A 27,308-nucleotide genomic window follows, 5' to 3' on the forward strand; every position below is an offset into this window, starting at 1 on the left:
TAGGTGTAGAAGACATGATAATTGATACAAACATTGAGATATATTGTACAAAAAAAAAAAATAAAGAATGTACATTACAAGGATAACCAAGAAAAGAATTTATGAACTAAAAACAAAATCAATATTAATGAAAACGTTACAAATATAATAGTAACTTTGATTATTTTAAAAGTCACGTTATTTATGTAATTGAGATGTATTTTAAGGCTCTAGATCTAAATTTCCTAAAATTATTTGAATTATTCATAATATTAAAATATAAAACTTTTGTTAAATTTTATCTAACTTAAAAAATATTAATGTGGTTGATGTGTCAATGTGTCAGATCCAACATGTGCAATTTAAAATTATTATTTTTATGAAGATTTATCTTTTGACATGTTGTCACCAAATCATTGCCAAAAATAATATATATTATTACTAATTTTTTTAATTAATTTTAACTTTTATAAAGATGAAAAAATAAATAATATATTATATATAATCAACACCAAATTACGGCCACCGCCCCCATAAAAATTAAATAAAAAATAACTAAAATATAAAAGAAACACTTGTAAAACAAAAATCCAAAATCTAAAATTACAAATATAAAAATCAATTCAAATTTAACTTATAAAAAATTCAATCATTTAAAAACAAAAAATTAATAATCATATCATTAAAGAAAAAAGACGAAGGATTTAAAATTTAATTAAATTGTGATTTTATTTAATTTTAAATTTCAATTGTATTTGATCGTGTTATTTATAAATTATTACTATACCTATCATTTACAAACTTATTTAAATAATGATTACGATAGTTTTATTAAAGTCATTTACATTAATTGTCTTTATAAATATTCTAATTAAATAATCATATCAAATAAACAAATAAATATCTCATTGTTTTTTAATAGAGCAAAATTTTATAACCACGTGTGCATAATTTTATCTTTTTTTTTAAAAAAAAAAAAAAGAACTAATAATAACAAAGTTGAAAAGATTAGATAACGTCAAAATAAAGTAATATTATGATTCTTTCTTTTTAATTATTTTTTTAAAAAATATATATATATTATCTTTTTATATTTCCTCATACGATTTAAAATTTAAAATCCAAAAAAAATCAAATAAAAATACAAAATCATATCACCCCTCTCTATATATAGAGTACATATGAAACTCACTTCTCATACTAAAATAAATATATTCCTCTCTAGTTCGATTTTTATTTTCTAATTAAAATATTTCTCTTTACATATGGCTATGCCTATGGTACTTAAACTTAATTCTTATACTAATCAACTTCAACACATGGTTGCAAGTTTCATATGTGTAGCCAAGAAAATGGACAAGAAAATTAATCAATTGATTAGCGAGTTGATCACCATTCGAAACCAATCGAACTTTCATGATCGCGATGAAATTGAGAAATTAGGGTTTGAACTCAATAGTCTAAGGGACAATCATGAAAATATCAAGAAAGGTTTCACTAGGACCATAATGATCTTTTCTCAATTACTTGATCGCGATGATTCTGAAGACTTTACCTACTTACAACGCCTTCAAGACCAAGTTTTCAATCTCCTACCTTTAAAAGGGGTGAAAACCGAAAATGAAATCTTACTTGTGATGCAAGAAATCAAACAATGGAATGAAAAGGTGGTTATGATTCATGAGAAGAGGAAAGAGTTGGCCAATTTAATATTTGGTAGAGATTTTCAGTGTGTGAGAGAATACACTATTGATCTAAATGAAATGCCGTCAAATACTACTATTGATCTCAATGAGATACCATTGGAACTTATAGTAGAGGTTGAACATGATGATCAAGTGGAGTGGAATTCGATTAGGGTTCTGACTGAGATGTATCGATTCGAACCTAACAAGATAAACGAGGAAGAGGGAGTTATGAGACAGTTGAAAGGAAATTTGTCTTATGTATATGACAACATGGAATTAGACAAGAACAACATGATCGATGATGAAGTTCTAGGGCAAAATAGAAACAAACTAGATGACATATTACACACGATTAATATGATACAAAATTCGAGTGAACTCATCATGAAGATTGAGGAGGGCAATAAGTTATTGTTAAAGTGGTTATGCAAAATTGAGAAGACTATTTTTATTTTGGTTAATGATGCAGCGAATCTATTATTAAAAACTTGTCGCAATCAAGTGATTGTAAATGAGTTTAGAGCAAAACTACAAGGGCTTAAACGAAAAGAACGAGGGCGAGTACCATTATTAGTTTATCGAATACTCACTTTACTAGAAGGAGAACTAGTAGTCGAAGAAGCAATGATTCGAGAAGGTGACAACAGAATCTTATTCAATAAAATTGAGTGTGGTTATTTTTTGCTTCAATATTACAAGATGATTTTGTTGCTCACACATGTTTTGAACAACATTTATTTAAGCACTACTAGTCTAGATATTTATACCAAGAAGAAGGCATTGCTTGAATCTAATGAACTTGTTAGAAAATGTGATGGATTCCTTTTGAACTTGGTTAGAAGTTGAAGTGAAGTAGTTGAAGAGGAGCAAGAGGAAGAATTTCAAACAATTATTTTTGTCTATTTTTAATTTGATTTTTAAGAATTAAATTTATTAGATATTTAATTTATCAGTTATAGGATTTAATTATATTTGTCATGTATTAAAAAATAATAATGAAATTGAAATAATTAAAGTTTTAATTAATACGATAATCATGAATTAGAATATTGATTTGATTTTTACTTAAACTAGTTTGACTAAAATTAAGACAAAAGTTGCCACAAAAATTAAAACAAGAGTTATTATTAATGATTTAATTTGACAATTGCATGGTTAGGTATGAAAATTTTAAAAACCATTAATTTCATCATACCAATATAATTTACTCATGTGAAGAACACATACTTATTAAAAATTTCAATTTTTGAAAAGAGATCAATTTTATTATATCTTTGTTATTAGGTACTAATAATGTTATGATCAATCTATGTAAGCCATCTTCATAAAAACAAAAATAGTGTTTTCTCTGTTTATAAATTTTTTTTTAGTGTTACTATCGTGTCTCATGCCTAATCCTTTCCATTGTATGCTCAATTATGAGACTTTTTTTTTGCTTAATATTCTTTGTTCGGTGCCCAAGAACAAATCTACGAGAATTTAGGTCAAAATAAATAATATCATACCAATATAAAAATATATAATATTCAACATCGCCGTAACAATTTCTTTACAGTATCAATTTGAGAAGCAAATAATGGCAATTCACCAAAACTTGCAACGTTAAATTTTAAATTAAAAAGTCATCGCTAAACAATAAACATCTTATACAAAATTCTAAAAATAATAATAATATAAAAAGATATATTGATTTTTTTTTTAAATTATCTTTTTTCTTTTTTAATATGGAAACTAATCTATTCCACAGTTGAAATTTTAATCAAATTAATTTAAACTATTTTTTATATTTTGATAAAAAAAAACGTTTATACATGAATTTGGGTTCTCCATTCAAAAAATCAGATGATTTCATTCAAAATCTCTCTTTTATAATCTATGGCTACAATAGATAATATAATCTCAACTTTTATAATGATTTTAATTCAAAGCATGGTTTCTAATTTTTTACATGATGTAAAAATAGCCGATAAGAAGATAAAAATATTGAAGCTTAAGATGATCAAGAAGAAGAAACAAAATAATAATAATAAGGGATATTGACGGCTAAACCACCTGAACTTTACGGTTTGTAGCACTTAACCACAAAAACCGAATTTTTGGCGGCTAAACTACCTAAACCCTGGTTCCGTTTTGCTCTACACACCTCCGTCTAAAAATCACAGTTAAGTGTCACGGTGGACTGTCCACGTGTATACACTTGTACACGTGGTAAGTTTTTAGTGGTTCACGTAATATTAATTTTGAAAATAATTATAAATATTTAAAAAAAAAAATCAGAAAGAAAAAATGTAATTCTTCTTCTTCTTCTTCTTCTTCTTCTTCTTCTTCTTCTTCTTCTTCTTCTTCTTCTTCTTCTTCTTCTTCTTCTTCTTCTTCTTCTTCTTCTTCTTCTTCTTCTTCTTCTTCTTCTTCTTCTTACCAAGCAAATCCCACCTCAAAAACCAAAAGTAATATCCAAACAAAACACACACAAATCAATAAAATCATAAACAAGAAAATGCCAGATCTGGAAATGAAACAATAAGCGTTCAAGACTAGGAAAATGAACAAAGAACTAACCCGACAAAAATGCGGGTATCCAACAAATGACTTTTTCTTTTCTATCTTCAAAACGAACTTTCTCCTTCTAGACAAATTAGAATTTTTTATTCTGATTTTTTAATTTTTTAAATATTCATAATTATTTTTTAAAACTAATATTACGTGGACCACTAAAAATTTGCCACGTGTACAAGTTTGTACACATGAACAGTCCACCGTGGCACTTAACTGTGATTTTTGGACGGAGGTGTGCAGTGCAAAACGGAACCAGAATTTAAGTAGTTTAGCCGCTAAAAATTTGATTTTTGTGGTTAAGTGTTACAAACCGTAAAGTTCAGGTGGTTTAGCCACCAATATCCCTAATAATAACCATAATAATAAAAAAATTAAGATTATAAATCAAGAATTCTATGACCTAAATTACATAATGATCTTCGCTAGGTTACTTGATCCACAAGATTCTCATGAAGATTATTACTACACGAACTCGAAACTCTTCCAACACCAACTTCGCAATCTCCTCCCTCTAAGGAAGGTGAAAACTAATGACAACACTACAAGAAATATCAATTTTACCAACACAGTTTGCTACTGCGCTGGCAAAAAGGTCAAAGTTTTACTAGCGCACATTTGTAGTGGCCAAAATCTAAATTTGGGAAAAGTTATTTTTACCAGTGCTTTTCATTTTGTGCTGGCAAAAGTTCTAATACCAACTTTGATTTGCCAACACATTAGAAGTAAATTTCATTTTACCAACACAATACCAAACATTTGCCAGCACAAAAATATGCTGACAAAAGTGACATTTCTTGTAGTGCGAGTTCTTACTTGTGATGTGAAAAATTAAGAGTTGCTGAATTACACAGGCTGAAATTCGTGATGGGAAGATAACGAAATTGGAAAAGGCTTTGAGAATTGTTGATATGAAAAAAAAAAGTTGAAAAGAATGATGATGGTTGTCGCGAGTGGACTCTGATTAAGGTTATGATGAATATGTATGGATTTGCTAATTTTGAAAAGGCAAAAAATGAAGAGAAGATGATTAGGAAGTTGAAGGAAGTAGGATTAACTTTGTGTTTGTCAACTAAATGCATGTTATTATCACCCGAGATTGTTTACAATATTGATGAAATTTCACGAAAAAAGAAGAACAATCTTTGTGAGTTTTAATTTGAAGGTGATAAACAGGATCAGAAACTCGAATGAGCTCGGTGTGGAGATAGAGGAAGCTAAACGTGAGTTGTTGTGGTGGTTGTACTATGTTGAGAGAGAGAGATCTTTGTTCTTGTTAATGATTTGGCTTTTTTTAATAAGTGCCCATTAATAGATTTAATTACAAAGCTTAAAGAGCTTAATTAGGAATATGATGAATGTTAGTGATGTTTCTTTAATTTAGTTAATGTGATTATTAAATTTTCGTCCATATATTGTGTGATTTGTTCTTATTTGTTTTAATTAGATATTTTAGACTGGTTATCTTTAATATGATTCATGATCCTAATATGAAATCTGAAAAGTTAATATTAGGAATGCTCTAATAGAACAAACATAAGTTTTGATGTGAAACGAGATTATTTACATAACTTATGTGATTTTTAATGGAAGTTATATGTTAATTTACTTCAGAGATACAAATAGATAATATATGACTTAGGACTTTAATAATCTGAGAAGAGTTGGAGTAAATTTGATAATCTGTCATCACCAGAAAATGAGAGAATTAATAATTAATATTAACAATTGGAAAACTAAACTAACATGATTCATATTTCTAATCATTCATTCATAATTAATTATACTTTTTATTGTTATTTTTCTGCTTTTCAATTTTCAGTTATTCAATTATTCAATATTTTTATCGATTTTATTAAATAGAAATATAAATCTAATTAAGTGGTACTCAATAACAATTCCATGTGGATTGACCTTACTTGTCTGAGTTTAAAACTGCAATTACGTATACTTGCATAATTATTTACAATTTGTGTAACAAGGCACTTTATTTAAAAATTATGTATAATTTTAAAGAAAAAATATTTTTTTGGGTCCTTAAATTGGGTGGACTCTAGACGCGGATCTAATTCGCTTTAACCCAGATCCAACCTGGACTAAAATAAAATATCCTTATAATTAAAGGCTAATTGAATAAGGCAAGAAAGAAAGCTATTGAAATGACTAATAAATTTAACTCTAATTATAATCTTATGAATCATTGACTCATATATTTATGATTTTAAATCTCAATTTACTCAAAAATTATGTGAATAAACTGGAATTTTTATTAGGAGTACCACATTGGTAACATTTAATTAAACAAGAGTTAATAACTATTATATAAAATGCCATCTTCTATCTTCTGATTCTTTGTGTTAATATGAAATTATTGTGATTTGAAACTAGAATATAATTTCTACACAAACAATATATGAAAGAAACTTATGATTATAAAATATCTTAAATTACATTGGCTCTTATTGTAGGAGCAACAAATTTAAGAGAATGTGCATATGCATCCAAATAATTTAGGGTTTTAGAGGCAGATTTCTAGGGTTTATAATATCGATTTTAGTAAAATTTACTACCGAAATTGTTCCAAGCGATATCGTAGAGGGGGAAAAATATTATTTGAAATAACCGATGCCATAAGGGTTTCCTATAAAAAAATTTCAGTTTAAAAATTTTGTTTAATAACATAAGTTCTTTTAATTTTTATTTAAAATCTATTTTTTTCATATATATTATTTTATTATTAATATATTTAAATTAAGTATAAATTATATATAATAAGCATAAATAAAAATTAAATTAAAAAGTTAAATAAATACATATTTACATTACTCTAAGTGTTTGTATATTAACTATCTTTCTATTAATATTTATATTTTATAATATATGTTTGTATTTTCTAGTATATTAGTATCAGTTTTATATTTGTTTAAGTTATGTTTTGTATAATAATTAGTATATTGAATAATAAATAATGTGTAATATTTTAATTTTTATGTAATTTAATATTTTTAAAACAAATGTTATTTTTACATTAGGAGATTCTCCGCCCTGTCCATGATGGGAAATAAGCGAGGATGAGGATGAGGAAAGCACTCCCCACCAATTCCTCATCTCGTGTGCATCCCTATGTATTACATTAATATTATTCTAAAATTACTCTAATTATTAAGAATTATCTAAATATATATATATAAAAAAAGTTATTATAAAAGTAGGTTAAAGAAAACTTACATTATACTAAAAATCATATCCTTGATTTCTGATAATGTCACATAACGCCACATATTATACACCTTTCCCAGTTATTATGATGTGTGTACGAGACGTCATAAAAGAACATTTTACTGGAAACAAAAAGTAATATAGAACGAAATGATGAGAAAAAGTTAAGCTTTTAGTAAAAAAAAAAATAGAAACTCAATATAACAAAAGTTGAATATTGTCCTTTGTGATAAGCTCCATGAGAAAGTGAACAATCTTTGGTGTAAAACTCAGTTGATAAACTTGTAATAACATGATGGAGATCTTGAGTTAAGGGGTTTGACTCTTTTTCACCAATGGAAAACTTTTGAGACCTAATCTCTTCTATATGATGCTTAGATATTTTTGTATTAATCCAGTGATTAGTGGACATGATCATGATTTCTTCTTCTTGCTTGATATCTCTCAAAACCTATATTTTCCTTTTGGTGTAATAACTTTTGCATCATAGCAAGAAATTACTAAATTACTAATTTTATCGAAATTTAGACAACATAACGGCTACAATTGAATTTTTCCAAAAAATTTAAAGCTATTAATAACAACAAAAAATAATCTAAAATAAGATAAAATTAGTGATGACAACTTAAATGATTTATAATCATCATTACATTTGCTATTAATATTTTAATTCGAGTTTTATGAGTCAAGTGTGTTCTAGGATAATAGAATTTAAGATTCTAGTTCTAAAAACATAAATATCTCTACTTTTGTTTAAGTTTTAGGAGACATCTTTTGGTATGTTTAAATTTTATGTCATTTCATGGTATGTTAGATATTTTATGGTATGTTTGAAAGGGAAATTTGATTTTCTATGCTTAGAAAATCAAAAAATTTGATTTCTAAACCAATAATTAAAACCCTAAAAAAACTATACCTTTTTTTTCAAAACCCCAAAAATACCCCCAAACTAAAACTATCTCTCTTTCTCTCTCTATCTAGCCGGTCCCAATAATCCCACACCCCAGGTCCGATGGTCGGACCATGGGGTCCGATGGGGTCCGACCAATCGGACCCATCGGACCCCAAGGTCCGACCATCGGACCTCTCTCTTCCCCTCTCTCTCTCAAATCGCAGGAAAAAAAAAAAAAAATTAAAGCGGTCGGACCTTGGTCCGATGGGTCCGACCATCGGACCCATCGGACCCGAAGGTCCGACCATCTGACCCTTTCTTCCTCTCTCTCCAAAATCGCAAAAAAAAAAAAAAAAAAAAAAAATTTCAAAGGTCCGATGGTCGGACCTTGGGGGTCCGATGGGTCCGACCATCGGACCCCCAAGGTCCGACCATCGGACCTTTGTCTTCTTCCTCTCTCAAATCCCGGGGAAAAAAAAAAAAAAAAAAAAAGGTCCCCCCTCTCACTCTCTTCGTCTCTCTCTCTCTCGAACAAAAAAAAAAAAAAAAAAAAAGAAGAAAGAGAGAGAGACGAAGAGAGTGAGAGGGGGCAGTACAGTGGGTGGGTGGTGGAGGTGAGCCGTGGTGGTGCATTTGAAGGTGCGGGCGGTGAAATGGTTTGAGCGTTGACGGCGTGGGTGGTCTGCCGTGGGTCTGTGGGTGCGACACCGAGAGAAAGAGAGAAAGAAAGAAAGAGAGGCGAAAGAGAGAGAGGGCTGATGGGTGTGGGATTTTGAGAGGGGTAATTTTGGGATTTAGGTAAAGTAGGCATATTTTTCATAGTATAAAATGTATTGGTTCAAAAAAAAAAAATTTGAAAACTTTTAAGTATAGAAAATCAAATTTCCCGTTTGAAATTTATGTGACATTTTATTCATCCTTAGGTGTTCTAAAATATTATTTCAATATAATTTGTGAGGCTTACGCCTCAAACGCCTCGAGGCTTACAAAATTACAAACTATAGTATACTAAATTACTAACTAGTAACTAGTCATAAATTCTATTAAAATTTCAGCAGCATAACGATTATAATTGAACGTTCCCAAAAAATTTAAAGATATTAATAATTAATAACAAAATACAATATATATAAAACAATCACAACAACATTTAACAATACAAAAATTTGTTATCCACCCGACCACGGTATATATATTTACAGAACCTATTTCACTACAGATGACTATTTAAAATATTTAAACTCCCATTAATTATTAATATTAATTATTATATTTTGTACTTATATATATGTTTAGAGAATATTCTCAATATATACATGCAATTTTAATATATTATGATCATAACAAGATTTAAAGAAGGTGATAATAAACATTTTCATGGTCTAAAACAGTTAACAATTTCTCTGGCTTGTTAATTAATATTTTTGTTTTCTTCAACTAATTCTTTCATTCATGCCAAATTTAACTTCATAGCTAAATGGCATAATATAAAGAAACATCAAATTAAGGACTTAAAAAATGTATTCTTAACAACAATATCAAACTTTATGATGATCTTTAACACAAGTGTACTAAGTTACTCATAAAAAATAAAAATGAAAATACAGAAAAATACTTGAATAACTTTTATTTAACACACGATACCTTATTGCAATTATTTTTATGTCGCTAGTTGTTCTGCCTGATAATTTTTTTTCCTTGGATCACCAGAAGTTGGACAACAACAACAACAACAACAACATAAGGAACAACAACAATCAGGAACTTTTTCCGGCAGAAAAACACAACATTTCTTGGCTAACTTCTTCAAAGAATTCCACAAATTTTCTTCTTGTTCTTCTCCTCCTTCTTGATTTGATGTTGTTGTTGGTTTCTCCTTAGGTTGATATAGAATTGATACAAACAAGTACCAAACTATATTAATTGCTATCCATACACTTAGAAGCCAATAGTATTTATCCAAATGACTACAATTTATATTTTTATCAAACCAACTATTACCTTGTTTTGAAGTAAACTTATATACTAAATAAACTAAGAAGACACTACCAATGTTCCCTAAACCAAATACACCAATTGCTGAATCAACCATGTAGGGTTTCAAACTTGGCGGGGTTTGGTGATCTTTTAAGAACCTCTCAATGCTTTCGTATGCCAAACCATAAAACCCGCCTAGAAGAAAAAATTGTGGAACAAGATAGAGTATAGACATATCGACAGGCTCAGTGATTTTATTAGGATCACAAATATTCTTGTTAACGATTATGTCAATTCTCTTTCTCTCGACTTTTGCAGCAATAACACAACATAGTAAGGCGCATAGCAGTGATAAAGCCATTCCAATTCGATTGAGCACCTTTTTTAAGCTTGTGCAACACGAAGGAATGTAAGAATCGACAGTGTCAAAGTATAATTTCGGGAACAAATAGTTGGCCAATTTGTACATGCTTAGGAGCAAGACATAAGGTACCTTGAAAAATCCTATTTTCTGTTTCATTGAGTATGCTTGCTCAAGGAAATAAGTATTTCCTAAGGAAGATATTAAACCTAACAAGCATATGGGAAATAATGAGATGATGAATTTGGTTTCTTCTATCCTTGAAATTGTGGCATTGCTTTGTTGTGATTGTTCTTGGGTTTTCTTAACAAAGCAGCAACATAATAATCTGTTCCATAGAAAAGATATCCAAAAATTATTACTTTATTTAAAAAATTTAATCGTAATAAATTAAATTTAGCTAAAAAATGATTCATTAATATCTTTGTGTTACTCTTTAATTCTACTTAGATTGCATTTAGTTGGGGGTTATGAAATGGAATAGAATAGAATTGAATCAATTTTTTTTTTGCTTGATTGCATTTTAAAATATTGAAATACAATTTTAATAGAATGACTACTTTTTTACTATTTTGGAATAATGACTATTACATTTAAAAATAAAAGAAAATAATACCATATTCCAAGATGAAAAACAATTACTATATTTTATGCCTAATAAATTTTATTCCTATTCTTATTCTCATTCACTAGTAATTATATTTATTAAATTAAAAAAGCAAACATATATTAATAATCGACACTAATTTTATCTTCCTATACAAATATCACAATTAAAAATGTATATTTTTACGCACATATACATACCTTAACGGACATAAGGCAATCTTTGCGACTATGTCAAGTACGGTATTTACGAACTTGATAACTTTATTGAGTAGCTTTTGAACCATATCAAAGAGTTTGGTCAAAAAATCTGTTCTTTCTCTACCATATGAACCAAATCCAGTCAAGAAAATTAGGGTTGCAATTACCATACACAATGTTGGGACTTTGAATCTTGTTGACCAATTCTTGACTAAGTAAGATATTGTCAATCCAATTATGTTAACAAGAAATGTAACTCCAATGCTCACGGAATAGTGAATGACCGAGTCAACTAAGCCCATTTCATCGCTGATGAGTTTTTGTAAGGAAACTACGTAACCAGATTTAGCCAATGATATGAGAGGTAATGAGGCATAGACCAATGTTGTCTTCTTGTCTTTTGGTTCTAGGGTTGAGAAGAACAAAAACCCTAATCCCTATTATTTAACAAAAACATAATTATATTACATAATCACTAAGAAAGTACAATAATAATTATTGACATAATGAAATTGTAAGGCAAATTAAGAAATACAAATTCCCAAATCTAATAATTAGAATTTTGAAATTAAGTCCCCAACTTTTACTCATTTTGTATTCTGATCCCCGAACGACCTCCCTTTTTATAGTTTTCATCTAGTAATCTTTCTCAATTTTCACCCATTTTTTTAGTTACAAACTATTCATTAATTTGTAGCGAAAATTCTCAAAATCTTAAAATCAAGCATAATATTTTTTAAATTCCAAAATAAAAAGATAATTTAAAAAAGGTTACTTTTTATATATATTTTTCTCTTATTTATTTTACATAAGCGTGTGTTAAATAGCTAGATGTATAACCTCTTTTCGAAAACAGTTTATTATACGTGCATATTATAAATATCAAAACAAATATAATAAATTGTTTGAATCTTAACTTGACATATTAAACTATCATTTTTCTTTTGAAAATTTATGAATAATCTCTCATAATTACATTATATATGGTCACATCTAAAAGCAAAATAAAACTATAACTTATTCATGTAAGAAAAATGCGTACTTATAGAGTACATCTACCTCATCGGTTATACTTTGAACCAATCTCGATTATACTTTGAACCATTGAGATTGGTCATCATCTCTATATCGAAAGTCAAATCTTCAACAATCGACAATCATCGAAATAGGTTTATCTCATTCTTAACCGTCGAGATAGAGTAATTTTCTTGTAGTATTATAGACAATTAATATTAATTAAGCACTAATTAACCAATAATATGTTTTCAAGCAATTAGTGAATATAGGGTACGAAATCTTACAAGAACATAAGCTAAACTCGAAACAAGAACCATCCAACGATCGGGAATTCGTTTACGATTTCTTAAGAATCTGATTGGGACGGGGAGTATAGCAGTGAAACCCCAAAATAAATTGACAATGGCAGCAGCATGCCTGAAATTGATCTCCATTTCTCTAGTCAAGTATGCCATCACCAAAAATAACCCATATTCTGCTAATGTATCTGACCAACCCAACACTATACATAATAACACAATAATTAATAAATAATCATAATTAACATAACTATATGCATGTATGAATTAGAGAGATTAATTAATTTTTAATTAATTATTACCTGCTACTCTTAGAGGAGACCCCATTAATAATTATTGTTCTTCTTCCAATCCCAAGTTTTGTATATATGCTTTTATTGTACAAAAATTGGATATAGTCACTTGTATATATAGCTTTATAATTAACCTTATTATTGCAGTGTTGGACAAGTAAAGTAAATATAAATACATTTTTGATTAGGACCACTTTTTAATAAATATGATTATATTGTTAAAAAAAAATTGGTTATATAGTAAAAGTGTTTTTTTTTTTTTTAAATATTACAATTTAAATTTAAATTTACTATATATTTCTATCTTTTATTTTATTTTATATTTAAATGTGTTTATATGATATAATTTTTTTTAATATCGCAATTTAAATTTAAACTCATTTCACATATTTAAGAAAGTATTTTTTTATTATTATTTTTTATACTAAAAAATAAATATTTCTATTATTATTATTTTAAAAAATAAAAAAAATGTATGATATTTCAAAAATAATGAAAATTATTGTAATAATTAAACTAAAATTATAATTAAAAATAAATTATATAATTAAAAATATACTTGACTAAAATAAAAATTAACATATATATATAACTAAATATACACGTGTATTATATATAATATTAACATAATATATACACATTTATATATGTGAAAAAAATGAGATTTTGAACTTTTAAAGATTCATATATATTAATATAAAAAATATATCTATTTTTTTAAATTTTTATAAGGGTTTTTATAAATATATGAATATATGATTTGCTTTACTATCACTCTAAGAATTTCCCAAAAAATAAATTCTCCTGTTTTTCACGTGGATGTACGGTCTTATAGTATAGGTACAGCATCAAAATTATTGGGCCATTTTCAAAACTATGGTACTTTTGAAAATTACTAAAAAAATATGTGTATTTTAAAATAATTTTTCTTATTTTTAGGCCCTAGTGTTAGCGAGTTCCACGTAAGGTGTGAAAACTAAATATCATATATAAGATGCATAAACTACTTCTTTTATAGTCAATTAATTTTGAGATAGAAGCTCATTTTATCTTAAATTCTAATTAGAGCCAAACTAAATTCTAACGAGTATCCGATCCAATCTAAAAATTAGTCCTAGAAGATGAGCCAAAAAGAGTTGCTTATGATTCGGGGATAGTGAGCCAAAATAGCCACTTGTGATCGAGCTGTGCAAGATTGGTGAGCAAAAAATAGTCACTATCATAAGGGGAATATTAGAGAGTTTTACATTGGTAATGTACGTAGAAACTAAATACCATACATATAAGATGCATGAGCTACTCCTTTCATTACCAATTAGTTTTCTGGATAAAACTCCATACACCTTACCATATACCAGGCCTGACCTTAGGCTAAGGCAGGCTAGGCTCGTGTCTAGGGTCTACTCAAACTCAGGACCCAAATTTTTTATATAGTATATTTTTTTGCATTGAAAAAATAGTATTTTTGAATTTTTTGTAAAAAAGTGTCCAATAATACTCACATTTTATTTTGGAAAACTTACAAAAATACTGGAATTTGGGTTAATTTTTACAAAAATACTGTCACACGAAAAAGTTTTCAAAAATACTGTGTTTTTATAAAACACCAGTAAAACACAAAGCAGAATAACTTAAAACAACAGTAGAACAACTAAAAAACACTAGTAGAACACCAGTGAAAATTTAACACAGTATACTGCAGTATGAAAGTTATAAAAAAACACAGTAAAAAAGTAAAAAATTGTAAAAAAATAACAAAAATTAGTATACTATGTAAATTTCTCTTTTATTTTAGATAAAACAGACACTCAATAAATTTCTTGGACCGAATATTACTTAGGGTCGGCCCTGCCATACACTCACATATTTTCTATACCACACACTTCCTTATTCTTACTTCCATATTCTAACACCTTGGATTGAGTGGATTCTAAGCATGCACCTAGTCCTTCTTAACTAAAGCTCAACCATGTGATCATTAGAGGTATGCAGTGGGACTTCAACATCACTCTCAACAAAGAATCTAACTCTTTCAAAGCAAAAGATTCATGGAGTGGAGTACAACAAGATTTGTATTTTCTCCATATTTACTAAAAATTATATTAAATTTGACACAAAATATAGTATGGACTAAATTTACACTACATCATAGCACAAATATAAAAACAACCAAAAAATAACAAAAATAATATTATGAAAAATGTAAAATAGAAAAAAAAAAAGGTTCTTCTGTAATGCACTCCTTATCTATTTTGCCATAAAAAAAACTAGTATAGTTTTTTCATAGTCATATATGTTATAGTTATTTAAAATGTCATGTAAAATTTTGAGAGGTTCAGAATAATTTACAATATATAATAGTCTATTTCACACGCGTATAAAATAAAAGTGTCACGTGTGAAATAGATTGCTTAAACTATGTTTTCGACATGTTAAATATTTTTAAATTTAAATAACTACAACATACATAATTATAAAAAAATTAGACTAAAAAATTTTCTTAGGGTTCGTTTGGTATGCCGCATTACATCGTATTGTATTGTATAGTATTATATTAAACTGTATTTTATGCAATATTTTTATATAAAATTATATGTGGTATTAACTTTTATAGGCACCTAAATATATAACATTTTAGTATAAATTAAAGTTTAACATAATATTATATAAAAATATGATAAATAATTCAATTTAATATAATACAATACAATACAATACGAGTTAATACGATGTTCTAAACGAACTCTTAAATGTTAAAATAGATAAAAGTGTATCAATACACCTACATTTCAAAAGTGCATCGTAGTTATTTTCGTGTAATTTTATTATTATTTTCAGTACACGCACCTTACGACATTACAATTTGATTTTTTATTATTATTTAGATATTAAAATCTTGTTAATTTTATATAATTTTTTTATTATTTTTGTGTTATTTTTTTATAAGAGTATAAAAATGTTAAAAAAAATCTTTAAATATGAAAAAATTACAAAAGATAGTAATTATTGTAATTATCTCTAAAATAAACTCTTCTCTTGAAGATGAAATTTATGATGGATTGATTGGGTTGGGCCATTCAAAATCTGAGAGCCCAAGATACGATTACGAAGCCCAAACAAATCAAGGAGTGAAGGTGCATCGTAGTTAGAGTGTACCGCCACTGTAGCTAATAGTTTCTAACCTTTCTCATGCTTAACCCTAACATTGAAATAGGCCTTTCGAGCTTTTTCTCCAAGAATTTCTTCCCCAAAATTCTCCATTGGGAAGAAGCTCAGATTTTAGGGTTTTATATTCAATCCATTCTTACATCGCATATTATCCATAATCACTGCGCAAAGGTACGTTATTTCAACATTCTTTCCTTAAAGATTTTGCTTTATTTTCATATTTCTTGGGGATTCGTTTTTATTTTACTTGAACGTAATTTTGGATATGGTTGTTTAATTTAGAAAATGCATTGTTTTTGATATTGAAATTAATGTGTTTATTTTGATTGAGAAATTGTTATGTAATTTATGATAATCTTGTGTTTTGAGTTGTGGAGTTGTTAGTTATTTCTATAGGTATTTGGAATTGGGTTACTGTTTTTGATTGTTGGGTTTGTTAGTTAAGTTTTCAGTGTGTTATTATGGTTAATTTTGTTGTTGAAGTACAGATTGGTCTTATTTCTTTAGTTGTTCTAGGTTTTCAATCGGTAAAATCTTGAGCATGGCAACTGCAGAGCCTGCATCGGTTTCTACTGGTCCGCGATATGCACCCGATGATCCTACACTTCCGAAACCTTGGAAGGGTTTGATAGATGGAAGTACAGGTTTACTTTACTACTGGAACCCTGAAACTAATGTAACTCAATATGAGAAACCTGCTAGCGCAGCTCCACCATTGCCAGCTGGGCCACCACCGACGGCAGCTCCTACGCCTAAGTTGGCTCCAATTCCGGTGGCTCATTCGGTTTCGCAGCAGAATAATGGCTTATCTCAGTATGGGCAGCAAATGATGCAAGGAACTCAGCAACAGCCGCAGCAAGGGAACCAACATGGACATTTAATGCCACAACAACAGCATGGTCAAGTGCAACAACATGGGCAAATGATGCAGCATCCGTCTCAACAAATGCAGCATCAAATGTATCAGCAGATTCCCCAAACTTCAGGCCATCAAATGTCCCAGCCAATGGGGCAACAACCACCACAGAGTCAAGGCTCCCAAATGGCTGGACCACCACAAACACAGCAATATCCACATCAGCCACCGTTGCAGTATATGGGTTATAATCAACAAGGCATCCCTCCTCAAGGGCACCAGAGTACGCAGCAGCAACAAACTCAGCATGGCCCTCAAGTGCAGACATTTGCAAATCAACAAGAGTATAACTCAGGATACTCAAAAAGGGAAGAAGATGATTTTCAAAACAGAAATCAAATTGGGTTTTCCCCTTCCCAGTTTCAGCAACCAAGTGGCTCAGGTGCTCAGAATTTTCCTTCAGGAGCTAATTCAACTCAGATGCTACAGATGGGTCCTCATTCAGGTCAGGCTCAACAGTTTGGTGGCACTTTGCACAATATGCAACAACCTGCTGCAATGGGTCAGTTGCAGCCAGGTGGTACTGATTCGGTTTATAACCCACATGGCAGTAGGCTACAGAATGAGAGAGACCCATCAGCAATGCATGGTCCGCAGGCTAATATGCCTCCTGTTGGATTAAGAATGGGGCATGAGAACAATATGCAGGGTAGAGGTGGAAACGACTACGTGTTTAGTGGTAACAAGGAACCACCAAATGTTGGACCTCAGCAACCCAAGCTTGCTTCCATTCCAGGGCCCAGATTTCAGCAGGTATCTTTTCATCGTACTTGGTTTTTATTTATTGGTTTGACTTTCCTAGAAGCTAATGATGTTTGCTTGTTTCTTGCAGGACATGAGGAACAGCGGAGCTCCATATCCAAATGTTGCTCCAAACCAGGTTCCTCCCATTAATAATGGGGCAGGACATCCGATGCATAATCATGCAACAGGTGGTCCACCATTGCCAAGTAATGCTACGATGAAGCCTCCTTTCTTTGGAAATACTGAAGTTACGAACTTTTCGCCCGCAGAAATTTATCGTCAGCAACATGAAGTTACTGCATCGGTATGTATTTGTGCTAGCTTAGGTGTTAAATAGTGTTCTCCTACGATGTAAGAAGTTGATTTTTCTTTAGTGGTGTTTAAATAGGATAAACCAAGTGTAGATCCTGGCATTTTCTAACTATATTTTTGCTTGCTTTGGTATCCTAGCCATCATCTCATTTGTTGTGAGATGTTTAGTGGTGATTGAATTTATTATGGAATGAGAGCAAGATAAAGTCTGTATTTTTGCCTTCTTGGAAGTTTAAATTGTACGAGTTATTATCATATATAACTACTCATAACTTGAATGTTTATATTGGAATTTTTAGGGAGACAATGTTCCTGCACCATTTGCAACATTTGAGGCTACTGGCTTTCCTCCGGAGATATTGAGAGATGTAAGTTTGTTTTGTACCATGGTTTGATGTTATGATTCTTCAAATCCTATCAAGGAAAATCGCATAAGCTAGAATGAGATCCCAGTCCCTTCCTTTTACATATACTGTTGTTATTTTACGTTTCATCTGAACTTATTAGTTCTCACTTGTCGCAGGTGCGATATCTGCTCCGGAGGGGGAGCATATGTCGTACGCTGCAATGCTGTTGGCACACTTACACGTGCAACAACAACTATTCTGATTTTTTGGAGGCTGCAAAATGAACTGTTGGAGCCTTTCTTGTGCATCTTCTAGAAGGGTAGTTGGCCCTTTGTCCAAATCACACCTGATGTGACTGGGATATTGCTTCTAGGCTCAACCTCTTATGTCTTTATTTCCCTCTTTTGTTGCCTCGAGTTGCTTCTGTAAGCAACCAATACCTATGGGCTTTTCATTTTGGATTTTTCTTGTCTTGTAGTTTATTTGTTTTGTTTTGTTTGTCTCTGTTTTTGTTTCTTTCTATGTTTGTCTCTGTTTTAGTTCTTTCTTCCGTTCCTTCCAAATATTTAGCAAATTTGTAGGTCATCATTCTAGAATTGTGTTATTTTTCAGATTTATTCTGCGGGATTTTCGACTCCCACCCCAATTCAGGCACAAACATGGCCAATCGCTCTTCAAAGCAGGGACATTGTTGCAATTGCTAAAACTGGTTCTGGAAAAACATTGGGATATTTAATGCCTGCTTTTATGCTTCTGAGACAACGGCATAACAATGCCCAAAATGGCCCGACAGTGTTGGTTCTGGCTCCAACACGGGAGCTTGCAACACAAATACAGGATGAGGTCATCAAATTTGGTCGATCCTCAAGAGTTTCTTGCACGGTGTGTACATGTTACCTTATTATTTGCGACATCAGCTGACTTTCCCATCTTGTTTATATTTTTTATTGTGTTTTGATCTCGTGATTCAGTGCCTATATGGTGGAGCTCCCAAGGGTCCTCAGCTAAAGGAATTAGATCGTGGTGCAGATATAGTCGTTGCAACTCCTGGTCGTCTTAATGATATACTGGAAATGAAGAAGATTGATTTTGGGCAGATCTCACTTCTTGTGCTTGACGAGGCCGATCGAATGCTTGACATGGGTTTTGAACCTCAAATTCGAAAAATTGTAAATGAAATTCCCCCACGCAGACAAACTCTCATGTACACAGCAACATGGCCTAAAGAAGTAAGAAAAATAGCGGGTGATCTTCTTGTCAATCCTGTCCAGGTTAACATAGGACGTGTTGATGAGCTCGCTGCAAACAAAGCTATCACACAGGTGAGAATTTGAATAAAATATAGATTTTTTTTACTGCATTGCCAAATTGCAATAAAGAGGACTTTTCGGTGATTTTGGTACGTAATTTGCAACTTCACAAAATGATTTTTCTTTCTTTCTTCACCTTTCCAATCTCACAGTATGTGGAAGTTGTGCCACAAATGGAGAAACAACGACGTTTAGAGCAAATCCTTAGATCTCAGGAACGAGGTTCTAAGATTATTGTTTTCTGTTCAACAAAGAGGTTGTGTGATCAGCTTGCTCGTACTATTGGACGAAATTTCGGTGCTGCTGCAATTCATGGAGACAAGTCTCAAGGTGAGAGAGACTGGGTTTTAAGTCAGTTCAAGAGTGGAAAATCACCAATATTAGTGGCCACAGATGTTGCTGCCAGGGGGCTTGACATCAAGGATATAAGGTGAGCTTGCGGCTTTCAGATTCTTTTTTCTTACAATACGAACCTGTTCAACATTTATTAATGTATTGTTTCAAAGGTATATAGTATCATTATCAATTTATTTTGTTTGTTGTTGTGTTACAGGGTGGTTGTTAACTATGATTTCCCAACTGGGGTTGAGGACTATGTTCACCGCATTGGAAGAACCGGGAGAGCCGGCGCAACTGGAATGGCTTACACTTTTTTCTCCGAGCATGACTGGAAATATGCAGCAGATTTGATTAAAGTTCTGGAGGGAGCTAACCAACACGTACCCCCAGAAGTGAGGGAGATCGCCATGCGCGGTGGGCCTGGCTTTGGCAAAGACAGGCGTTTTGATTCTGGTGGAGGTGGTCGTGGTGGCATGAGAGATGGTGGTGGCTTTGGAGGTCGTGGAGGAGGCATGAGGGATGGCAACTTCGGTAATAACCATGGTGGTATGAGGGATAGTGGTTTCGGTGGCCGTGGTGGCCCTAGAGATGGCCCTATGAGCGGCTTTGGGGGTAGGGGTGATTTCTTTGGTGGCCGTGGCAATAGGGGACGGGGATTTGGAAGCCCGGGCGGTGGTGGTAATGTTGGTTTTGGTAGGAATGAACGTGGTGGGAACGATCGATACAATAATATGGATGTGCGAGGACGTGGTGGCCGTGGACGAGGACGGTTCGATAATAGAAGAGATGTTGCTGCTGGTGGTAGGAGCAGCAGAGGCAGAAGTTACAGCCGTAGCCCCGAAAGAGTTAGAACATGGGGTTATAGCAGAAGCCCAAGCCGTAGCCGCAGTCGCAGTTATAGCAGGAGTAGAAGTAGAAGCTACAGCAGAAGCCGCAGTCGTAGCAGAAGCCGATCTCGCGGCCGTGGTCGAAGTAAGAGCCGCAGCCCAAGACGAAGCAGAAGCCGAAGCCGCAGCCGTAATCGTGGCCATAGCCCAAGCTACGACAAATACGAAAATACTCGGGAACGTCCCTCCGATCAAAAGGATCCCGCACCTCCAGTGGCGGACCTCACGACTCCTACCGAGACAAAAACTTCATCTATGTCTCCTGGTACACAAGGCACTGCATTTCCAGAAGAAACCGAGGCCGAGAAGAATACCGAGCCGGAGAAGCCAACGGTAGGAGAAAACCCGGAACCACAAGAGGTACAACAACCACAACCATCCCCATCAATTGATCACTAAACAGTTTAAGAACTAATGAGATATCTGATGATGACAATTGTTTATAAGAACTAAGTTGGGGATGATTTTTGGTGGGCAGCAATTGGAGTAAAGATCTTTTCATGTTTTCAAGTTCCAACCATTAATTCTTTTTGTCTTTTTTCATAAGTAGTTGGGAGATTGTAATGTTTTTTTTTTTTTTTGTTTTGGGAATTTGGGATAGGGAAAATGGTAAAACCTCCCACCTAAAACTTGTTATATGTGATTACATTTTGTGACATTTTTCATTGATTATATTATGAGGTGAAACAATGATTTGTCATTTTATGAACCAAAGAGATACAGAATTGAAATCAACAATGGCCAAACCATTTCATTTCACTATTGAAACAACATTTTTAACAAATGTTTGGATCCAAAATTCGAACCATAAACAAAAATAAAAAATAAATAAAGAAAAAGAGTGAACTCGACGTGAATCGAACACGCAACCTTCTGATCTGGAGTCAGACGCGCTACCATTGCGCCACGAATCCACTTGATGTTATACTCTCACTTTGATAATAATTAAACTATAACTTTGAAAGCTACACAAAAGCACAATAATTACTTCATGGGAATTAATTTTCTTAACAAAGTTTTTCAAATCTATAATGTAGTGTTATTTTATAATATATATATATACATATAGTGAATTGAAGTATTTTTTTTTTTAAATGGTAACTTCATTTGAGGTTGATCAAATGGTAAGAGCCGCGTAAGGGTGATAATTTGTGTTTGCGGGTCGTATTCGTATCGTGTTGTGTCGAGACCCATGTATAACAAGAATATACTCGACTGTCGACCTGAACACGACCCGTTTATTAATCAGAAAATAAAATTCGAACACGATCTGTATATATAAAAGGGTTGACACGACATGAGCCGTGTAATCCGTTTATAAGCATGTTTTATTTAAATATGTCAATCAATAACAAGTTTAGAGATATTCAACATGTTTATGACCTGTTAAAGTACAAAAAATAACTTTAAATATGTCATTAACAAATTAGTTTCGTGTTAGCCATGTCAACTCGAACACGACTTGTTTATTAAATGAGTTAGACAAGTCAACCCAAGCCCATTTAAACCAAACCCAACCCCTTAACTTTGGTATAAATTTCTAGTTGTGTTATCGTATCTACCCATTTTGTTGACCCTACCTACACGTCTAGCGAAAAAACCAAAATCTCACCAAGAGATAATAATTGTTGGCCAACAACACTAATTTGAAAGAAGCAATAAGTTCAAGGCTCACACAGGAGCATAAAGAGGAACAAACTTCTTATAAAAGGCTTAACACCAACGCCACTAAAGACATAAGGTGCACAACACTGAAAGAGCTAAAAAAACTAAAATAAATAAACCTAAACCAAACAAAAAAATTAAAAAAAAAAACAAAAAAATTTACAGTTGCAAAGGTTATTAGCAACATTAGGAGCACTGATAACTTTCAAGAAAAGTCCACATTCAACATCCCATTGTGAACAACACTAAAATATTTTGATTCATTTGATCAGCCATAAACTTTGGTATTTACGCCGTAAATTACTCTTAAAAATATTCTACTCCATCCGACTAGTTTCGGGGGTTCGAATCTTTACCTCACATTTCTATGTGTAGTGCTTTAGTGTAATTTGTATCCTTTTGTCTGAAAATGTGCTTATATGTATAATAACTAGTTCATGAAATGTGTTCTCAATCTTTCAAACCACATGTCGTTTATTTGAAGAGTTCTGTTTCAAACATTCTCTACTTCTGCAATGAGAGCCTTCAAAAGAAAACAAGAGCATATCAATCAAGAATACAAACTTCAGACTACCATTTCTGACGGCAGAGAAGATCGAATACAAGACATTGACGAGTCGAGAACGAAATCTTAAACTTTCATTTATAGGAATATTTATGCACAGAACTAATAATTTTACAATGGGGGGGCTGGACAGTTAATATTACTACAAGCACAGCACAATCCAAGGAAATTGACAAATACAATTATGGTATATTTTTATTATGTATATATAATATATTTATATAGTTCAATTTTGAAAGAAGAGAGCAGCTCCAACTAACCCTAACCATAGTGCCAAAGCTATCCAAAAACCTTGGCTCTTGTCCAATCCCGTTGGAGGGCGCCACACCATAAAGTCCCCTAAAAAGTCTCTTGAGGATGGAACCTGATTGGTTGTTGATCCCATGTTTTTGCCATCATTGTCCTTGTTTTTATCGGTCCACGTTCCTGCATAGCTGAATTCGCAGATAACACCGCGTTTTTAAATCATTTTAAGCGAAAAACAAATTGGCAAAACAAGACTCAAACCTTTAGGGTGTGTTTGGAAGTAACTGTATAATTACTAGGTAGAGTAATTACTAAGGTAGTAATTACACATTTTAGACTCTTGTAACTAGAGAAATGGATCGGTACCTGTCATAACTAGAACCAATCAATGGTATGGTCACCATTTCCTCTTGGGATATCTTGAGCTTTGGAGCTTGCAAAATGTAGCGAAGTTCAGCAGCTTGGCGTCGGATGCTGACATAGGGATGTTTCGCCTCTAATTGTTTGTAAAGAGAGATACAATCGGTGTGGCGACTATTAGCCTCGTATGCCATGGCAAGCCATATTTGAATCTAAAAAACCACAAAATAACCAAGGTTTATACTTAATACATTGGTTTGTTCATAATAAGAAAGAACACAATTTTCATTAGTAGTAGAAGTTAACAAAAACCGACCTCACCGCCAAATAGCGTCGGCCCTGGTATGATTGTTAGCGCACCTTCTAAGAATTCAATGGCGCGCCCATACATGCCCTTCCCATATGCCTTCTGGCCCAATTCAAACATCAATTGTGCTGTTTCTCTCCGTTCTGCCTGCTCTTTCGCTACCTATTCCCACAACCCGAAAAAATACCAACAAAACTTTATCTTATGATATTATCAGTAAAAACAAATCCCAAATTCACATCATAGTTACTCTTATTCTAGCATTAACTGCTACTTAACAATAGAGTGGCAAAGAAAAATACCCAAATAAGAAAACTTTCACTTTCAAGTAATCAAAAGCTTAAAATCCATCAAATAAAAAGCTTGCATTTACATTCATTCATTTGGCTGAGCACTATTAAGCCAATAAGAGGAATTTGTTAGTTAGTTAGTTATATCTGTTTGAGTTAGTTAGATGCTGTTTAGTTAAGAGTTAGTTACAATTTATAGCTACAAGCTTAGTATAAATAGCAAAGCTCTGTAATTCATATTCACTTGATTAATGATAACAATTTTCTTCATAATTTTTTTCACATCTGATAACTTAAAAGAACAAATTGTAAGGAAAAAACACGAAGTTCAAAACTTTCATCAAAAAGACACAAATTTCCATAAAAAATTTCTAGTATTAACTACTCTTCTACTTAACAATAATTCAAGTAATCAAAGCTTAAAACCCATCATATAAAAAAATTACATTTACATTCATTCAATTGGCTTTAGAACAAATTGTTAACGAAAAAGAAAACATAAAGTCCAAAACCTTAATCCAAAATAGACAAAATTCTATCAAAAACAACAGAAAAATCTCACCTTTTCAAGTTCTTTCCTAACTCTCATCCATTTCTCTAATATTGACAATATTATTATTCAAAGCATTTAGTAATTTAAGCATTCCAATTACATCATAAGTTGTAAAATGCTATTATTCTTCATTTATTCCATTACATTTCTCCGTTAAATTATACCGATTAACATGCCATTAGTATAAATAGTATAGCTCTGTAATTCATATTCATTTGATTAATGATAATAATTACTAAAAAGAACAAATTGTTAGAGAAAGAAAAAAACACAAAGTTCAAAACTTCAATCCAAAACATACAAAATTCCATCAAAATCTAACCTTTTCAAGCTCTTTTCTAACTCTCATCCGTTTCTCTTCCTCAGTCTCCTCCACACCATCTTCACCACCATCCCCATCCTCCAATTGACTCTGCAACTCCTCAGCTTTCTTCTCCAACTCTCTCTTCTCTTCAATCTCCTTAACTCTCATGCGCATTTCCTTCTCCCAATCAAACCTATCCTCTTCCCAATCTCCGTTACCGTTACCGTTACCGTCTTCATCGCTCGATCCGGCATCAGAAGAATCCACACCACCGTTAACCTTAGAATTCGCTTTTCCACGAACCACCACTCTCTGGCTCCGAATCTCTCCCTCCGATTCAAAACCCTTAAACGAACTCAACAACGCGTGAGGAGACTCTCTTCTCGGCGGCCAGTCCAAAGCCACCATCGGACGAACCTTACGATCAGGTAATATAGGACGAGAAGAAGAAGCTGCTACGTCGATTGAGAGAGCTAAGTTGCCGAAAACCACCACCGCCATAGTCGCCGGAGAGTGATGAGAAGAAAGAGAATTAGGGATTTTGTGATTCCCGCTGAAAAGACTGTTATATATGGTTGATATTTTTTTGTTTTATGACGAAAATACCCCTCTACTTTATTGGGTAATTATATCCTTATTTATTTTATGGAATAATTACATAAGGCACTATTTTTAGTAAAATTTTTACATTTTATGTTTTTTTAACATTTTTACGGTTTTTCAAAAAATAACACGAAAACAACATAAAATCAACAAAAAAATAACATAAAAGTAACATGGAAATAACAACAAAAAAACAACAAAAAATAACATATATATAACAAAAAATTAACAACAAATGAATAAAATTTCAACATAAAAAACTATTTTTTATGTAAATAAAATCAAAAAAATCTTAAAAATGTTTAAAATTCTATGAAACCGTATTTTTGTTGCTTTTGTGCATTTGTGAAATTAACCTTTATTTTATTTTAGAATAATTACGTACGACATTATTTTTTATAAAAAAAATTACATTTTTACGTTTAAAGATTTTTTTTACAATTATTATGATTATTTATAAAAATAACACGAAAATAATATAAAAGTAATAGGAAATAACTTCTAAATAACAACAAAAAAATAACATACAAATAATAAAAAATCAACAACAAATGACCAAGAGTAAAACATAAAATAACTGTATTTTCTGTAAATAAAATCATAATAATCGAAAAAATATTTAAAATTTCGTACAACTGTATTTTTATAATTTTTTTGACTATTTGTGAAATAATCCCTAAAATTTTTTAGTTTAATTTTATAGTTATTTAAGACATCGTTTAAAATTTTGTTTTTGAAAAATTTAACACACTGAAAATAAGATTTAAACAGTCTATTTTGTGTATGAGCCTCTTTTATTTTATACGCGTGTGAAATTTAAGGTCGGGTCTAAACTAAAGTGGACTAAGCCCATGCCTAAGGCCAACCCAGGCTAGTGACCCTCAAAAAAATATTTTTCAATTAAAATTATACATAGTTTCGAAAATACCACATATTTTTTTTTTTTAAATAAAAGATCTAATAATTTTTTTTCCCCTAAAGTCTACTTAATCTTGGGACCGACTTTAGTGAAATTGACTGTTTGAACTCTATTTTTGGCGTGTTAATTTTTTTAAATTTATTAAAATATTGCAGGATATTTAAATAAGTACAACGTAAATGACTATGAAAAAAAATAGATAAAAAACTTTTAGGGATCGGTGGACTTTTTTAAAAGGGGTGTATTATAAAATTTTTTAACTTTTTTTTGTGGCAAATATACCCCTAAACTTTTGTTGAAATTACTTGAAATGAAAAATGAAAAATAACAAACAAAACCAACTAATTTTGTGGACATTGCGGCCACGATTTGTGTTTGAACAGTTTTG

The 27,308-nt window shown here is 31.4% G+C and overlaps 3 protein-coding genes and 1 non-coding gene across 5 annotated transcripts; 1 reads left to right on the top strand and 3 right to left on the bottom strand.

Annotated features, from left to right (window-relative positions):
- Positions 1 to 9,810: 9,810 nt before the first annotated feature.
- Positions 9,811 to 13,261, bottom strand: LOC115697549 (protein NRT1/ PTR FAMILY 5.5). The gene is made up of 4 exons (XM_030624611.2): positions 13,095 to 13,261; positions 12,778 to 12,995; positions 11,477 to 11,913; positions 9,811 to 10,997 (listed from the first exon to the last, which is right to left on the bottom strand). The coding sequence occupies exons 1-4, from the start codon at positions 13,117 to 13,119 to the stop codon at positions 9,992 to 9,994; spliced, it is 1,686 nt and encodes a 561-aa protein (XP_030480471.1). The 5' UTR covers positions 13,120 to 13,261; the 3' UTR covers positions 9,811 to 9,991.
- Positions 13,262 to 16,250: 2,989 nt separating this feature from the next.
- On the top strand, positions 16,251 to 21,808 carry LOC115697534 (DEAD-box ATP-dependent RNA helicase 40). Of its 2 annotated transcripts, none has more exons than XM_030624585.2 (8): positions 16,251 to 16,424; positions 16,770 to 17,922; positions 18,002 to 18,217; positions 18,525 to 18,593; positions 19,185 to 19,454; positions 19,544 to 19,894; positions 20,035 to 20,312; positions 20,436 to 21,808. In XM_030624585.2, the coding sequence occupies exons 2-8, from the start codon at positions 16,795 to 16,797 to the stop codon at positions 21,505 to 21,507; spliced, it is 3,384 nt and encodes a 1,127-aa protein (XP_030480445.1). In that variant the 5' UTR covers positions 16,251 to 16,424; positions 16,770 to 16,794; the 3' UTR covers positions 21,508 to 21,808. The 2 variants fall into 2 exon arrangements, with proteins under 2 accessions (XP_030480445.1, XP_030480446.1); XM_030624586.2 differs by having other exon boundaries at positions 16,277 to 16,424; positions 16,761 to 17,922.
- Positions 21,809 to 21,950: 142 nt separating this feature from the next.
- TRNAW-CCA (transfer RNA tryptophan (anticodon CCA)) lies at positions 21,951 to 22,022 on the bottom strand. The gene has a single exon. It is a non-coding gene; the product is annotated as a tRNA-Trp (tRNA).
- Positions 22,023 to 23,388: 1,366 nt separating this feature from the next.
- LOC115697569 (uncharacterized) lies at positions 23,389 to 25,991 on the bottom strand. The gene is made up of 4 exons (XM_030624637.2): positions 25,417 to 25,991; positions 24,261 to 24,413; positions 23,951 to 24,156; positions 23,389 to 23,772 (listed from the first exon to the last, which is right to left on the bottom strand). The coding sequence occupies exons 1-4, from the start codon at positions 25,897 to 25,899 to the stop codon at positions 23,565 to 23,567; spliced, it is 1,050 nt and encodes a 349-aa protein (XP_030480497.2). The 5' UTR covers positions 25,900 to 25,991; the 3' UTR covers positions 23,389 to 23,564.
- Between the last annotated feature and the right edge of the window lie 1,317 nt (positions 25,992 to 27,308).

This window comes from Cannabis sativa, chromosome 7 (assembly GCF_029168945.1).
Source record: "Cannabis sativa cultivar Pink pepper isolate KNU-18-1 chromosome 7, ASM2916894v1, whole genome shotgun sequence".
In the NCBI taxonomy this organism is placed as follows: Eukaryota; Viridiplantae; Streptophyta; class Magnoliopsida; order Rosales; family Cannabaceae; genus Cannabis; species Cannabis sativa.

Excerpts from the sequence above, each read along its gene's own strand:
- LOC115697549 (XM_030624611.2), bottom strand. The coding sequence starts at position 13,119 with ATGGGGTCTCCTCTAAGAGTAGCAG. Across the intron at positions 11,914-12,777 it reads CGAGTTTAGCTTATGTTCTT|GGATTAGGGTTTTTGTTCTT; the intron begins GTAAGATTTCGT and ends GTTAAATAATAG. Across the intron at positions 10,998-11,476 it reads ATTGCCTTATGTCCGTTAAG|ATTATTATGTTGCTGCTTTG; the intron begins GTATGTATATGT and ends TCTATGGAACAG.
- LOC115697534 (XM_030624585.2), top strand. The coding sequence starts at position 16,795 with ATGGCAACTGCAGAGCCTGCATCGGTTTCTACTGGTCCGCGATATGCA. Across the intron at positions 18,594-19,184 it reads CTCCGGAGATATTGAGAGAT|ATTTATTCTGCGGGATTTTC; the intron begins GTAAGTTTGTTT and ends GTTATTTTTCAG. Across the intron at positions 20,313-20,435 it reads CTTGACATCAAGGATATAAG|GGTGGTTGTTAACTATGATT; the intron begins GTGAGCTTGCGG and ends GTTGTGTTACAG.
- LOC115697569 (XM_030624637.2), bottom strand. The coding sequence starts at position 25,899 with ATGGCGGTGGTGGTTTTCGGCAACTTAGCTCTCTCAATCGACGTAGCA. Across the intron at positions 24,157-24,260 it reads CGACGCTATTTGGCGGTGAG|ATTCAAATATGGCTTGCCAT; the intron begins GTCGGTTTTTGT and ends GTGGTTTTTTAG. Across the intron at positions 23,773-23,950 it reads ATTGGTTCTAGTTATGACAG|CTATGCAGGAACGTGGACCG; the intron begins GTACCGATCCAT and ends CTGCGAATTCAG.